Genomic DNA, 16,755 nt, shown 5'->3' on the forward strand with positions numbered 1-16,755 from the left:
ATGCCTCTAATATCACCTTCATTAGCCTTTATAGCCATTCTAGTTAGAAAAATGAAATATAATGAGTGGTTGTAACATCATGTTTTATTTGGAAGTGTGCCTATCTCTCTGCCCAGAAAAGAAAAGAAAAAAGTAAGCAGGGGTTTTGGAAAGCAAACTGAATGGGCTACAGAAGATGTCATAGACCAATCTCAATACTGTTTTCTTTTATTAAATGATTAGTGAGTTCACAAGCTTCTCTACTGCAGCCTTTGTGAGAGCGCTCATGACATCCTGCCTGTTATAGGCCTTCCAACATACACCCCCAACATGTTGCCCATCCCTGTGCTGGGGGAAGATCCATACCATAATGGGATTGCAAATCTGCTTTGCATGCAGAAACTTCCAGGTTCACTTTTGGGAATCTTCAGGAATGGGTAGAAACAGCTATCTAGGTTCAGAAGCTGCTGGCTTGGTTGGTTGGAGCAAAAGGGCCTCCACAGGAGGAAAGACTTACTCATGAGCAAATCCCTCCTTAGGAGCAGTTCAGTGGCTTCTCTGCAGCTGAGCTTTGGTGGGGCTGTGCAGACTCCAGCTTAAAAGTTTTTGGTCTCATACCAGCCCTTGCTTCTTTGGCTTTGTCCTTTGCTGGGCTTAACCTTGGATCTTGTGTTTGCTGAACATGTGTAGCTTCATCACAAACTGGACAGGGGGAGTCACTCAAAAGAAAATTGTTGTGGTTAGACAACAAACTCAGTCAGGTCAAAGACCTAGATCTGGACTCACAGAACATGCTAGGCTTAATATAGGGGGGAGGGGGTTGTTGTGGTTTTTTGGTGGCATAGCATATTACATGGACCCAGCCTGTTTAGTTAGCTTATAGTTCAGTATATGTGAACCCAAACCATGAATTTAATTCAGTAACCACATTAACCATGTTGTTTGAAGATGGCTAGCCTGCATATTAAGGCCCCACAATTTCTTCTGAAAGAGAGGGAACTTGTCATGAGCACTGATGGTGAGCAGGAGGGGGCCCTTATCCAGGGGGGAAAACGCATGCGTAGTACTGAGGAGTTGAGCAGCCATTCAAAGAGACACAGAACAGACCCGCCTTGACGTTTGGGGTTATCTGTCTGGGTTTTTCCCACGCTTCTTCAGTTTGGTAGGATTTTCTGTCTAGTATAGCAGTAATAAAACACTAGAGACTTATTCCTCATCTTGGCGGGATTCCTGCTTGTCAGGACAGAACTGCAGAAAAGTCATATACAGTAGACTCTCAGTTAAGCGGAACTCAAGCAACTGGCACAAAAATCGAACTGAAAACAAACCCGCACTCTCAAGCAACCAACAAAAAAAACCTGTATCTCTCTGCTGCCATCTAGTGGGTATTAGGGTTTAATAGCAACTCTCAAGCAACCGGAAACTACGTTTATCAGGCATCTACCAATTCCCATGGGTGCCGGTTAACTGAGAGTCTACTGTGTGCCTGCTGAGGAAGTCCTTACATTTGAACAAATGAGATGGTGCTCTTTGATCCCCATCCAAGTTTCCAAATTGCTTGCTTTTCTCAGTTATTAGGGGAGACTTCTGCCTTTCCATTCTTGCTTCTGCTTTGTTCTTTCCTCAGTTTCTGGCCACCATCTTGACTTTTTTGATCCCCCCTCTCCCAGACAACACTGTCTGGTTCATTGTCTGGCAGATATAATGAGGCAAGTCTCTTAAGGACTCTGAGCAATGTTCTTTAAGGTTCCATCCTTGTCCTCATTTCACCTTTCAAAAAGCAAGATATTTCCACTGAGAATCTTGCTATTTGCTCCTACCTACCTGGAATACGACTAGTACTTGGCCAAAAATCAAGGCTGTAGAATAGAATACACTGGTCAGATCAAGTACCTAGCGAAACCCATGGTTTATGAATGAGATTACTGGGTCAGACTAGCCATGTTTTCTTCTCTTTAATGAACCACAGGGAAGCAAACTATGATTTAGTGACATGTGTGAAGCAAATCTCTATCTTAGATTGTAGAATTCAGTCTTACGGAAGTTCTGTTTCCCTTTCTAATGGCTGGTTGATAGCTACAATCTTGTTTAGAAGACTTTGGGGATACAAAAGGCTTGATGTGCTGATTTGTGGTTCTGTCTAACCACACTGAATTCTTTATTGCTAGAGGATGTTTTAATTGCTTTAATGGCTGTTGGCCTTCAGTGGCTTTTAACTTACTGTCGTGAACAGACTTGAGTTCTTTATCTTCAAAGGAAAGGCAGGTAATAAATGGGTGAATGCCAGAACTTAAGGTGAACAAATACTTCTTACACATGCACACATAGATAACGCACAAACCATTCCCTCAGTAAGCTGCAGGCATCCCTCAAACTAGGGTGAAAATAATAGGAAGGTGAAGCTTCCTATTTCATCTAAGCTTAAAGCTTCTTAGATGAAACATCTTCAACAAATCTTTGAAATCTTCAACTCTGCTCCGTTGCACTCTTAGAATTAAAACTCCATTGGCCTCCCTTGACTTATTTCTAAATAAGTATGCACACCTGAAAAGTAGTGTTTCACTAGCTGTCACCTTATCAACCTCGATTGTGTTCACACAACACAGTCAAAGTCTAGTTTGCTTGTTCAAATCTAGTTTAGCATGTTATGTGAATCCAGCCTGTGGTTTATAAGTCATAGTTTATGATTTAGTGGGTTGCATGACTTGAGCTAATTGCAATTTACTCAACAAATCATGGCTTAATGTGTAAAAACAGCTATGCCATATAAAAGTGGTCAGTATGTGATCTTCAGGAGACAGAGGCTGAAGTCTTCCCCATGTGTCTTGGATAGGAAATATTTCGTGTTTCAGATCTTTTATTCCCATCTTCTTTGATCGGAAAAAATGTCAACAGTCCATCTATAAGAGTGTTGTTGCATGTGAAAAAAATGTGTCAAAGTTACTTGACCTCCCTGAAGAGTTGTCCTCTTCCTGTCAGCTCTGGAAGCCCACAGAGATAAAAGTGGGACTTTGTTAAATTTATATTGCAAGGCAATATACATAGCACTTCCTTCTCTTGTTTTCCCCACAGTAGCCCTCTGAAGTAGGCTGGGCTGAGAGGGAGGGACTGGTCCAAAGTCTCCCAGGGAGCCTCCATGGCTGAGAGGAGGGGGATTTGAACCTGGAAGTTCCCACTCCTAATCCAACACCTTAACTATAGCACTACCTCTGTGTGTTGGCTTAGTCTATGTCAGTGTTTCTCAACCTCAGCAACTTTTAGATGTGTGGACTTCAACTCCCAAAATTCCCCAGCCAGCATGGTTGAGAAACACTGGTCAATGTATTCCCATATGGAAGCCAAGGTTTTCATAGAGGACCCTCTGAGGCTTTACATTCATCGTAAGTAAGGTGTAATGGGGAATGGCCCTACCTGGTGTATAGCTCTTGGATCCTGCTTCATCCCTGTTTTGAAGATGGATCCCATCGTTTCCCCTCTAATCACTTGGCTCTTCACTGCTTCTCTGGGATTCCTCAACGTTAATACTGAAAGGACCATCAGCTAATTCTTTAAGTATTCTAGGATGCAGTTCAACTAGCCCTGGAGATTTGAACTCATTTAAAGTAAAAATAAAGTACTCCTTGACTGTGCTGCTATCAGTCTCAAGCTTTAATCCTGCCACTTCAGCTGGCTTTGCTCAATTTTCCTGGTGCAACACATTCTTTTTTGCTGGAGAAGCCTGAACCAAAATAAGAACATAGTAGTCCACTTTGCCTTTTTGGGATACTTGTTAGTATTTTAACAACTTCATTGAGCAGTTGGTATATTTTTTCCCCCCCTTTTATTTTGAACATATCTAAAGAAGACCTTTCTGTTGCTGTTCGCCTGCTTTGCTAATGTCCACTCATTCTCTTTGGGGGGAGATGGGTGGTAATAGAAATTTGAATAATAAATAAAATCCCAAGCTTTATTTTCCAGACACCATCTCAGTATCTCCAACTACCCATCTCTAGTGTTCCTTGGTGACTTGTCTCTTTTTTATGGGTATTTTTGTGTTTCAGTTTTTCATTAAGGATTTTACATGGCTCCGTTGAGTTCTTCAAAGGTCCTCCATTTGTTTTCTTTTTTTTCCGTTGGATTTGTTTGTGGCTGTGCTTTTTGGTATCTCTTTATTAAGGAACTCCTACCCATCCTGAGCTTCTTTTCTAGTAATGGGAGTTCTTTGAGAATGAAAGGAGAACATCCTGAAGAACTAAAAGAAGTGGTGGAGAGCAATCTCATCAGTTGGACTTCTGGGATTTCTGATTGGCCAGGCCCTCCTTGGCTGTGAAATAGCATCTACATACTACTAAAATTCTCAATGTGTTTGTCTGTTTGTATCCTCAAGTTAGCCCAAAAGGTGCGACATACCACAACAATTTTTGAATCAAGGTACCTAAAATCCGCTAATTTAAAGAATGCGTAAAAAAATCTGGGACCCATTACTCCTGTGGAATTGAAATTTCCACAACGTTCAGACCAGTTTGATTCACAAAGTTGTGGCCATTGCAGAGTTCCCGCGGTCACGTGATCGTGATTTCCGACACTCCCTGCCAGCTTCCCACAAGCAAAGTCAATGGGGAAGCCAGCAGGAAGTCGTTCCCTCTCCTAGTGCTTTTTTGCCTGCCTGTGGCAATTTTGTTTATCTGTTTAGGTAAGTAAATATTATTGAAGTTTGTTTGCCACTACATTTTTTTTTCTATTTATGATAGATACTCTTCTTGGATGATCACAGGAGCATCCAGTATTGGGGTAAAAAAAAAAACGCTCAGCCTAAAATTTAATGTTCATTCTGGTCACATCAGACTGTACTACCTTTCTCTCAAAGGATGACCCAGTGGGTCACAAGGTTGTCTGGTGTTCTCCTAATTCCAAATGTGTCCAAGGACACCAAAGTATATGTGTGAGAGAGATCCCCTGTTTATGTTCTCATGTACCAAACAGATAAGTTTGCCTGGCTGGACTATAGATACTGTGTTCTATCTGTCCTGCATTTAACATCTTCCTGTGGCATCTAGAAAGTGGTTCTCAGCAGGACCACTGAATTATCCATTATAAGACAAGTTGGAGAATCCACCAATAGACTTAATTACTTAGCCAAACTCTTTTGCCTCCAATTCTTATCCATCACACTATAGGTGTCTCCTTCCTTGCCTGTTTATTCATGTAACTGTAGATAAGCCTTTCTCAACCTTTTGATCCCAGAGGAACCCTTGAAATATTTTTCAGGCCTCAGGGAATCCCTGCACATTCAGGCTCAGAGATAGGCCAGAAGTTACAAAACTGATATAATTGTTTCATGTGTGGGCCTGTATATCTGCATTAGCAGTGTTCTTAAACTAAAAATAAAGAATGAAACTTACCTCTTTAATGTGAAGTTACCCAGATTTGAAATATTTTCTAAAATTAATCGTGATCTCCCAGGGAACCCCTAGTGACCTCTCACGGAACCTGAGGGTCCACAGAACCCTGGTTGAGAAACCCTGCTGTAGATATTCAATTCTGTTTTTGTTTTTCTCAACAAAATGTTTTATTTTCCTTCAAAATATTTCTTCTCATTCCACTAAAAATAAATTTCACAGTGCAGCAAGGTATTAAGTTTTATTTGCCCTTTTAATGTTTCTTCTTCTGGCATGATTCTACCCGTCTTTTGCAAATATGCCTTTACTTGTCCATTTATGAGTTTTACATAGATTCCTCCTTGATGGATTTTGAACCGCAGAAGGGCTCTCTGTTCCCTACATTCTTATTTTAAATTAAAATGTGTTTACCTTAATACCAGTGGTCTATCCTTAAAAAAACCACACACATTAATTTTAGTATCATTTTGAAATCTTCATTTAGATAGCAACTTCTGTTGTGTGCATTCTCAGTCCCAATCAGCAAGCTTTTCTATTTATGGACTTACTTGTGTTTCCTTTTCTTAATTTCTGCAAATAACTCCTTAGTTGCAGTATCTGATTATTTTAGCTGGAAAGTCAGACCATTTGTTTCTAATTTATTTCTGCTTTAAAATACCTGGTTGCATCCAGTATGGAACCAGGATTGAAGTGCTAGGAGGAATCCCAATTCAAGCCACCATTCTTCCATTAAGCTCATTGGATAATAGCAAATTGGTGGGCTCACACATCTTGCTCCACCAGGGATAGGCAGTCTGTGACACGCCAGATTTAGCTGAACTACAACATCCCTAGGAAGCATGACCTACAGTTATGGACACTGAGATTTGTTATTCAGCCACATCTGGAGTTGCCTACTTCTATATTTTTACTGGATTTACATGCCATTGAATCATATAGAATTGCATGCTTAAACATGATTTACTGATTATTTTGCCATCATTATCTTAAATTCATGGATGTAGTGTTTGTTCTTTATCTAGTTCTATTTCTTAGTTGTTTTCATCCTCTGTGTGCCTGGTAGGATTGCAAGTTGCTCAGCATTGGTCAATAACTGAAGTGCCATATAAGCCTAGTTTGAATGAATGAATGAATGAATGAATGAATGCATTCATTAAACCATAGTGGCTGGGTTTGTATCACAATATTTGGCATTACATAGTGTATTAAAGCAAAAGAAAACTAGCCACATTTTATTTTATTTATGATGAATGGTCCAAAGTCAGCTAGGGAACTTCTGTGATTGAGTTGGGACTCAAGCCTTGGTTTTCCCTCTCCTAGTTCAGCACCGTCATGACTTGGCTATTAGGGTGAGAGGGAGGAACTGGCCCAAAGTCACCTAGAGAGCTTTGGGGCGTGAAGGGATAGGAGCACAGAGGCCCCTCAGAAGTGATTCAGTCTAGTGCCTTCATCACCCCTGTTTTCCAGAGAACAATGAGGTCAGCTTGCTTGGAAACTCCCCAGGGCCACTGAAGATCATCAGAACCAGAAGATACCAGCGGATCTTCTCCTCAGGAAGTTGGTGGTACCAATGAGATTAGGGTCACCAGAAAGTGATTTGACTATTTATTTATTATTTAAATTTATATCACCGCCAATCTCCCCCAACGGGGGACTCTGACAAAGGACTGAGTTTAATGTCCTTCACATTCAGACTCCATTCTAACCACTCCAGAGTGATGGGTCGCTGTGTGCAATGGGCCCTTAGTAATTTGGCCCACATCCCCATTGTCATGGGGGCCAGGAAATCCTGAGTCACCTCTGACCCCACTCCTCCAACATCAGAACCCAGGGAGAGTCCATCACATTCCGACAACGAGTCTCCAATTTTTCCCTGGTGCCCAACTTTCACTTAAACTGCCTTTGCAAGTGTGGTAGCATAAAAAGATAATAAAGTAAATAGGTGGCAGCCATCCATCTGCAGAATAGACTATCCCGGTTCCCAACTAGTTCTCCTGGGGAATTTCCATCCCTACCCTCACCCCCCAGTACTGGAGTTGGGGTTCATCCAGACCAGGCCACAGAAACCTTGGACAGAGGAACACCTCCACCTTTCCTCAACCAGGTCTTGGTGATGCATACCAGGTTTACCCTCCGTTGCTACAGAGCAGCAAGGTGGATGGACAGCAAAATCAACTAGTTTCTGTCTCAAACCACCGCAAATGCAGTTTGCAGCTGAAGCACTAGAGCTTGGAGGAGGGTGATTTCCATAGATGGGAGTGATTGCCTTGTCCTGGTTCCCCAGGGTTCCCTCTTCCCTGCAGGGCTTAAGGGACTGTGGTGCCCCGATACCTTTTCATCTATTTTAAATGGCGAAAAGATGCTTTGCAATCCGACCTACAGAGGCTGGTGGTATTTATTTATTTCAATGGCTACAGAAAGAAACACAGTGAAAAGGTAAAAGAAGACTTGGAGAAGGACTGGCTGATGAATGTGTTTTATCCCCTGGAGGGATAGTTATATTGGTTTGGATTACCATCGTCGAACTAGTTTGTCCGATTCTGGTAAAAAGCTGCGGATTCTAATTGTTTATCGGGCTGAAAAACATCCAGGAAGAAGACATTGGCAACCCCGTTTTGAACTGTTACCAGGAAAACTGCATGGCGGTGTCCATAAAGTCACTGGTCAAGCTCAAGACGGAGATTTTAATGATTTACATGCTTCAAGCCAGCTGCAGTTCATTAGGAAAAGCTTTCCTCTCTGGATTTAGATGATCGTTTATTCTCGCTGAAGAAATCTGCCTTCTGACAGAAAAGAGGTGAGCCAATGCTGTTTGTTGACATCATTTCACCCCCCCCCTTTTTTTGGTCAAGATTCAAATACACAACTACCGACACAAAACAGAGAGCCAGTTTGGTGTCGTGGTTAAGGCACTGGGCTAGAGACTGTGACTTCTAGTCCTGCCTGGGGCACAAAGCCAGCTGGGTGACCCTGGGCCAGTCCCTCTCTCTCAGCCCTGGGAAGCAGGCAACGGCAAACCACTTCCAAAATCTTGCCAAGAAAACTGCAGGGACTTGTCCAGGCAGTCTCCAGGAGTCAACCGTGACTCAAAGGCAGTCACAGTACACAAGGTGCAACAGTGCTGAATTATTGTAGTTGCTGGAGTGGCACATCTCACTGCCTTTTCATTTTTTGTATTATGCAGAACCCCAAAACTGGGTTACCTAAACCATGGCTTTTCTGAGAACTAGGGATACGTGTGGGTCTGTAGATCGAGACATCCTTTTCAAAAAGAGTGCTTCAGAGGGGCAGTCTGATCAGTCTGCGGAAAGCATCTTTAGGCACTATAACCTCAGTGCCTTCCAGCTGCGCTCCTACCTCAATTCCGAAGCTGGATGGCCAACACCTGGGGATTCTGGGAGTCGTAGTTCCAATAACTTTAGGGACCCCGGTAGGGAAGGCAGGCTTATATAATGCAATATGTGGATTGCAGCTCAAGGAGCAGCGAGCAGCGTTGCAAGTCACGTGGTTGCAAAAGCGGGGGGGGGATATATCCACGCGTTAAAACAAGCCCGACCTCCCCGCGCACCGCTCCAGCATCTCTGGCCACGAGTCCCCCTCCCGCTTTCTCCCTCTTCAACGAACCGCAGCAGGTCCAGCCAATCAGAGCCGGGGCTTCAGCACCCCGTCGGTCCGAGCCGGCGGTTGGTAAACAAAAACGACCGCGGAGGGGCTCGCGCCGGAGCCCCCGCCGCGAAGCTCCACCCCCGGAGGCGGAGTCCGACGGGAAAGGGCCCATTGAAGAGAGCCAGAAGGGCGAAGAGACCAGCCTACTGTGGAGGCGGGGCCAGGACGGGGAGGCGGGGCCGGCGGCGGGCGGGGGAGCGGCTGTCGCAGTCGGATCCGGCTGCAGTCGGTGCGGTTGGCGGCCGCTGGTCCGCTGTGCCGGAGCCTCGCTTGGAGCGGGGCCGCCTCAGAACGGCGTCCCGGCGCTCGCGCGTTAGGGCAGGGCTGCGGCTGCTTCGCCTTGCCTTGCCTTCTTGCCCGGCCAGTGGGGGCCGCTTCCAGCAGGCCCGCCGCCCTCCTCCGCAGTACAGTCCGGCTGGAAAGAGCAGCCTCTCCCTCCGCCTTCGGGGCACCTGCAGCCCTTGGCCGTCCGCAGAGAGGACAAGCCGGCACCCCCTCCGCGCTCGCCCACCGTTGGCACCCGGGCGGGCGGCGGGGACGTTCGGCCGCGGACGGTTTCTGAGACTTCGGTGCCCGCCCGGGAGAGACCGTCATGGATGCTCAGAAAGCGGGCAGCCCGGCGCGGGCACGGGGCGCCTAACTCCCCCACTTCGCCCTGAACGCCGCGGCGAAGCCTCGGTGCCGGGCGGGAGACCCCCAGCCCTCTCCGCAGCCCGGCGCCCGCCCCTCCGCCCCACGAGCGAGGAAGGGGAAAAAGTTAGGAGCCGTGTCTTCTTCGGGGAGGAGGAGCCAGCGAAGTCGGAGCGCGAATGATCGGGGAGCCAAAGGCAGCGGCGGCCGGGCGATTCCAATAGGCCCGTTCCGGCGTTCCTGCGGGGCTGGCCGGCAAACCTGGCCCGAGGCCAAGCGGCGACAGCGGGGATGCCTCCTCTCCCGAGAGGCCGGCGGGCTCGGAGCCGGCGGCGCTGCTGCTGCTGCTGCTGCTGAACGTTCCCGCGTGTCTCCTTGCGTGGGTCTCCTCCTCCCCGGCCTGGGTGGAGCCTCCCCTTCCCGAGCGGGAGGAGGCGGATGCTCGGCTTCTCCCTAAACAGCCGGCCGACTATTGCCGGGAGGAGCCGCGCGGGGAAGCCGCGAGGATGCCGCTGGGCGCCGGCCAGAGCTGGGGGTGAGTCCGGGCAGGGGGGACGGCCCGCGGTGGATGGAGAGAGGGGCGCCGGCGCGGCGGGGGCGACGACGGGCGGCGGGGAGCGCGGACGGCGCGTAGGGCGCCTGGCGGCACGCCCCGACCCCTGGCGCTGAGCGCGCAGCTCCGGGTCTTCCCTCCAGAAATGCTGCATCATGAACTCGGCGACGATCCGGTTCTGAGCCCGAAGCGGCCGGAGGGCGGCCCCCCCGGTGCCCGCTAGCAGCGGCAGGGACGGACCGAGGCGTGGACGAAGCGGAAAGGGGGAACAGGAAAACGGGAGACCCTCCAGCCCGCCCACCCCCGCTTTCTATTCGCTCGGGACTGATCCCCCCTCCGCAAGACAGCGATGCTTCGGCTGTAGATTCCGGGCTGGCAGGGGAATTCCGGGCGAACGAAGAAAAAAGAGCCTGCAAAGCGGAGAGGGGAGGAGGAGGAGGAGGACTCGCCCCACCCCGCGCTGTCCCTCGGAGCATCTCGTCCGGCAACTCCTCAACTTCTCATCCAGTTGGCGGAGCCGCTTCTACGGGGCGGCGAGAACTTCCGTCCGGGCGAGCGGGAAGCCGACCAGCCGCGATCTTGGCGGGATCTGGCTTGTGCGCGGCGACTTGAGCCGAGCGGGAGACGACACGTGTCAAGGAAGCCAGCCCCGCTTGAACCCGGGTTCGCGGGCCGCTTGGAAAGTCCGAGCAGGGGGTAAGAGCCGCCGCGGAGAGGCGCCTGCTCGCCCCCATCTTCCGTCTGCCGCCGGCTGCGGAGGGGCCGGACGCTCGGCTCGGCGGCCCCGCGCCTTCTCCCGCTGCCGGTCCTGGCCGGCCTCCTCGCCCGGGGCGCGTGGTGCTGCGTGGCGGCCGGAGGGTGCCCCGGCCGCCGGCGCTCGCGGTGCGCCCATGCCGCTGCTGCGGAAGTGGTCGGGCTGGCCGCCGTCGGTGCTGGGGCTGCGGCTGCCGCAGAAGTTCCTTTTCCTGCTCTTCCTCTCGGGCCTCCTCACCCTCTGCTTCGGCGCCCTCTTCTTGCTGCCTGACTCCTCCCGCTTCAAGCGCCTCTTTCTGCCCCGCCGTGGGGGAGCCGAGCTGGAAGCGCCCCGCAGCCCGCCGCCCGGAGCCGGGCCCGCCCGCCGCCCGCCCGCCAACGCCAGTCCGCCCGCCCCGCCGCCACCTCGTCGCCTCCGGGACCCCGAGCTCCCGCCCGCCGCGCACTCGGAGCCGGCCTCCAGGCGGACCCGCCCGCCGCGCCCGCCGCGCCCGCCGCCGGGGGAGAAGAGCGCCTCGGCGCCCCCTTTGCAGCACACGCGCGCCCCGTTCCGCTTCGACTACGCGGCGTTCCGGCAGCGCCTCCGCCACCCGGTGCTGGGCGGCAGGAGAGGCGGCACGGAGGAGCCGGACACCCGCGCCCGGCGGCTGAAGATCAAGGAGGTGAGTCAAGCCGGCCGGCCGGCGCCCTTTGGAACCCTTCCCGAGCCTCCTGGCGGGGTCCCCTGCCTCTTCCCTCGGCGCCGAGCCGCCTCTTGCTTCGCCCCGCAGCGCCGCCTTCGGGGAAGGCCATTCTCTGCCCCGAGGAGCTTCCAGGCAGGGGCAGGAACCAGCTGCACTTTGTGAACCCTGAACGTGATTTGGAGGAGCCCAGCACGTTCGTGTGGGGTGTGTGTTTGTGTGTGTGTGAATGAATGAATGCTTCCTTTAAGGAGATTTAGCCTGGTCCCTTCCACATTTCCCTTACTGATGTTCATAAATAAGATTTTCCACCATTGTGGAATCTCCACTTAAGGGGCTGAAACCTGGCCCAGATTTGAATCGGCTATTCTTGTTCAGGGGTTTGCAATACCTGTCCAGTTACTCGGCTCTCCCTTTCATCTTTAAATAAATTCAGAGTTAATTTGGACTACTGACAAGGGGAGCCTCTGTTACTTGTCAAAATGTATTCTGCTGCAAATCCATCTTTGCTTCCTTAATTGACTTTTGCTGTTGCTGTTCTTTGGATAAGAAAATAAAAGGGGATGGAAAGAAGGTTGCAAGTAGATGGTGACGTGGTCTAGATCGCCACAGAATTCTCTAAAACAAGGCAGGACAACGTGGCTTTGAAAGCCTTGTCTGGAAGCCTCCAGATCTATTTTTTTCAAGTGCTCCTATGTGATAGTTTTTCTTGTGCTTCCTAAAGATAAATAGAAAGTCTGGGGATGGCAGAATGACGTTTGTAACTGAAGATCAGTATGCACATTAGGATTTTAGTAAATTAATGCGTGTCAAACTGGCTCAATGTACCCTTACAGTATTTGGACAGGCACCTTAAATTCTTTCTACACGCACATGTATGTTGTAGATAGTTAGCGCATCCTTTTGCCGGTGTTCCTGAAGACTACTGAGTGTGCGATTTAAAGTCGCCTGTAATTGCTGACATTTTGAAGTGGTTGGCAAAGTGTTTGTGAAGTAATAGAAGGCCGTGTTCTTCTGTATTGTGCAAGTCTTTATTATTGGCTTTGGCAACTATTCCGTTAAGTGATGCATTCTACCTTGATAGCCCTTGAAGAAAAATATCTGATCCAAAGCTATTCCAGTATAAAGCATATTATAAAGCATGCAAAAAATGTGCAAAATGTGTTTATTCTTTTACATAGAGCTTTTTCCACTCCCTTTTGTATCTGTCATTATCTACTGATTTCTAGCTCTTTCATTCAGTGCTTCTCAACCTTGGCAACTTTAAGATGTCTGGATTTCAACTCCCAGAATTCCCCAGCCACCCATGCTGGCTGGGGAATTCTGGGAGTTGAAGTCCAGATGTCTTAAAGTTGCCAAGGTTGAGAAACGCTGCTTCCATCACTTCTTACCTCCTTCAAATCACTCTTGGTTCTTGGCAAATACAAGGACAAGTCCTGGCAGTTTTCTTGGCAATAGTTTTCAGAAATATTTGGCTGTTGCCTTCTTCTGAGGATTGAAAGAGAGGGACTGGCGCAAAGTCACCCCGCTGGCTTCGGGCTAAGGCAGGACTACAACTGATGGTCTTCTAGTTTCTAACTTAGTGCCTTTAACTGCTGCACCAAAGTGGCTTTTTTTTATCAATTAGCCCTACTTATAAAATGGTTCCTTTTTCTAGTTTTGGATCCCCTTCCTTGCCATACCGTCTTAATTTATTCTTTAATCTTTGGGTGTTGGTGTACGAATAATAGTTTATCAAAGATATGAAGATGATACAGTAGAACAGGAATATGAAGTCTGAGGACCCCCAGAGGTTTGGGGCCAAAAAGCCCCACTGAGATCCAGAGCAGGCATGTTTAATAGATGATGAATTATGTTTGAAGGGGTTTCTCATGTTCTTTAACTGGGAGGGAAAATTTGCTTTAGAAGGGAATGTTATATTGAGAATTGAAATGTTTTATAGACATTTTTGCTATAATTTTAATTGGATTGGTATGGATTTTTGATTGGTATGGATTTATGTACATCTTTGCTGTAGAAGGTTGGAAGTCACTCTGTAGTAGTTTTATTCATACTTCCACACTTTTTAGTTTTTCTTCTTTTTCTTTTGTTTCGTTCTTTTTAATTTTTATATGTTGAAAAAAATTTAATAAAGCTCTTTTTAAAAAAAAAAAAAAAAAAGCAAGATCCAGAGCAGGCAGGGCAAATAGTTAGGATTTGTGGCAGTTGTAGTCCAAAACTTTATGCATCCTTGTAATAGTCTAGGATTCCCGATGTTTCCTCCTCTGCATCCCCTTTTCTGGTGAAACAAGTTACTGGGTTTTTGAAACAATACTGAAATACTCAAAATTTATTTGACCAGAAACTAAACTGGAACAGGACATAGCATTTGCATTTTGTAGGTTAGCTCACATGCCCTGAACTTTTTCTATGATTATAGTTTCACTGTAATTGCCTTCCCTTCCTTTGATTTATATTTATATGCTACAACATTAGTTTCCAGTAACTTTTACCTGTAGTTTATTCTTTCCCCTTGTTTTGCTGGCTTTTCCAATAGCCTTCTTCTGTGTCTGTGCTTTAGTTACCCTTGCTTTTGCCATGAGTGTGTTTCTGTTCCCCTCTTTTCTGGAGCTGCCTCAGTACACAGCCTCACAGGGCAGGAGAGCAGACGGAAAGGAATACCAACGAGCTGTTAAGGGGACGCAACAAGGTGGAATGGCAAAAAGTCATCTGAGGTTGGGTGCTGGAGAAAAACACACTGTAGAGGTTGAAATGTCACTGGGGAGACAGTAGAGAAAGGATTGAGACCCAGGGAACTGAAATTGAATACGGTGATTGAAATTGACAGGGCAAAAAGCTGGATGGCCATCCAGATTCCAAGTGAACTTCCTTGTTGAAAGATTGGGTTGCACTGAGCCTGCTTTTTGGGACTCCTGAATTTCCCCTCCCTTTTTTTTTTTTAAATTGATCTCTTTTCTCCTACTCCTTTTGCAACATGCTGTTAGTAGGACCTTTGTGAAAAAAGTGCATCCAAGTTATAGGCCATGACCCCTTAGTTGGAGGTCAGTGGATTATTAATCTAGAGTAGTTTGTAAGATGCAGAGGGCAGAGGGCAGAGTGCTCTGCCAACAAAATGCATAGCTCCAGGTGACCCAGGCAGGTGAATTCATCCCTATTTTACAGGCAAGCCTTTTCAGTACAGTGTATGGGCTCTGAAGCCCAGAATTTTCAGCCAACTTTCTGGCATTTCTGGGAGATGACCAAGTAGGGGAAGCAACTTAGAATTACTAGTACCCCTAAAGGAGAGGAAAACTCTCTTGCCATGCCATGGCAGCCAGGGGGAACCTGTAGAGAAAGCAAAAACTTGTCCTGCAGGTTTTCTCAAAAGTAAATGTCATTTTGGCATCAACATTTTGGCATCAACAGCCGCCCAGAGTCACTTGCTGAGATGGGTGGCTATAGAAATTGAATAAATAAAAACATTATTATTATTATATGGGTAATTTGCAATTAGATTCACAGTCAAAGACTGGTGAAAACTTAATAATTCAAGTCCTAACCAAGGTCCTAAGAATTATTAAGGTAGCATCTGAGGAGATAGGCAGTTCCAAGCAGGGTATTTTTTTTGTAGAATTAGGGTGTTCAGGTCCAATAAATACAAAATTTCCAAATATCAAGGGAGCCCTTTAGGTATTGCTCCAAGGGCTCCAATCACGATTGTTATAACAGCAGATTTATTTTTCCATAAGTGTTCAGCTTTGATCTGCAAGTCCTGGTATTTTGTGATTTTTTTTCGATTGCTTTCCCTCAATCCAATGCATCACCCAGTACAGCAACATCAATGAACCAGAATGACTGTTGTTATCAGGCATGTTGTGAACAAGGTGCTTGTCTGTTTGGGTTTTAAAGTCCCATAAGATCTCGCCCTGCTCATTTTCCAAAACCTTCTCAGCTTGATGGTCCCAGGGGTTCTTGCTATATTCCAATCCAAACCTCTGGCAATTATTATTTTCCTGTGGCAGGGGAAGACAGTCTCGTGCTGCTGAAAACAACAAAGGAGAATTCCCAGAATCTTTTCCCATTGGCTTCGCTGTTCAGTGTGGTGGGAGATGTAGTCACAAACACAGGGGGGGGTCATTGGGTTGCTTGTTCCTGGCTACCACAGTTCCCGATGATTAATGATGTCAACAGAGGTTTGTATGGGAAGCATTGAGTATGACCCCAACAGGGCCTCCTTTTATATGGCATGTTGACGTTGAGCATTTAAAGAGACAGGATGAGAACGCTTGCAGAACAAAAACCCAGATTTAACCGTGTCTGTGTGTGTGTACAACTGGACTTGAGCCATCTCTTTTGTGTCTGTGGCTTTTGTGCATATCACAGGAGAAATGTTGTCCCTGAGGCCCCACCACATTCCGAAAAAAGCTGGTGGGCTGGCAGCTAGGAGAACATTGCAAAGTAATTGGAAGTCCACTTAACCAAAAAACTCTGGATTCAGTTAGGATTGCTTGGCCACTGTGGCCAGCCAGCTCAGGACAGACCTCCATTTGGGAGTCCATAAAGCCCCAAAATGTAATGGGGCAAACATGGATTTCTTGAACCAGGTCCTTCATCAGTGGCTACAGGTTGACCATGTAGGAACATCCAAAGGTAGCAGAATAAAAGCAAGGGCGAGACATCACGATGGCATCCCCATTCTTGTCACATAGATCCAGAGTATTGTTTTTCTTGTGATTTTGATCAGATCTTGCAAAGAAAACATGACAATAAATCTAAAATTCCAACTCTTCTGCCAGGCAGCCAGCCAAAACACACCCCAGGTGCTAGTTTTCTTTGCAGTCCCAGGCCCTGCTGGGGTTAGCGCTGCCTGTTCACATCTTGCCTTGGTTTCTACCCACATTGAGGATTGTGGGCCCCCATTGGTTTACCATTCTGTAGTGGTCTTCCTGCGCCTTGAGCATGCTGTGTGTTTCTGGATATCATGATGTCCTTTTAAGTACAAACAAACACGAAGGAAGTCATTTCTATTGCCCTTGAATTTTGTAGCCAACATCAGTACTCCAGAACCTGTATGCAGTCTCTTAAGCACAGCCAGGGTTCATGGAGTTATTTTCCTGGGCAGATGCAGAAATTTCAG

General features: G+C 47.4%; 1 protein-coding gene across 1 annotated transcript in view; it reads left to right on the forward strand.

The window, feature by feature from the left end:
- Positions 1 to 10,392: 10,392 nt before the first annotated feature.
- The window catches only part of MAN1C1 (mannosidase alpha class 1C member 1), a 145,300-nt gene continuing 138,937 nt past the window's right edge, over positions 10,393 to 16,755 (forward strand). Inside the window, exon 1 of the mRNA XM_063311809.1 lies at positions 10,393 to 11,621. Within this exon, the coding sequence (XP_063167879.1) occupies positions 11,097 to 11,621 (525 nt within the window). The 5' untranslated portion in view covers positions 10,393 to 11,096. The remainder of the gene's footprint in view (positions 11,622 to 16,755) is intronic.

This window comes from Candoia aspera, chromosome 10 (genome assembly GCF_035149785.1).
Source record: "Candoia aspera isolate rCanAsp1 chromosome 10, rCanAsp1.hap2, whole genome shotgun sequence".
Classification (NCBI taxonomy): Eukaryota; Metazoa; Chordata; class Lepidosauria; order Squamata; family Boidae; genus Candoia; species Candoia aspera.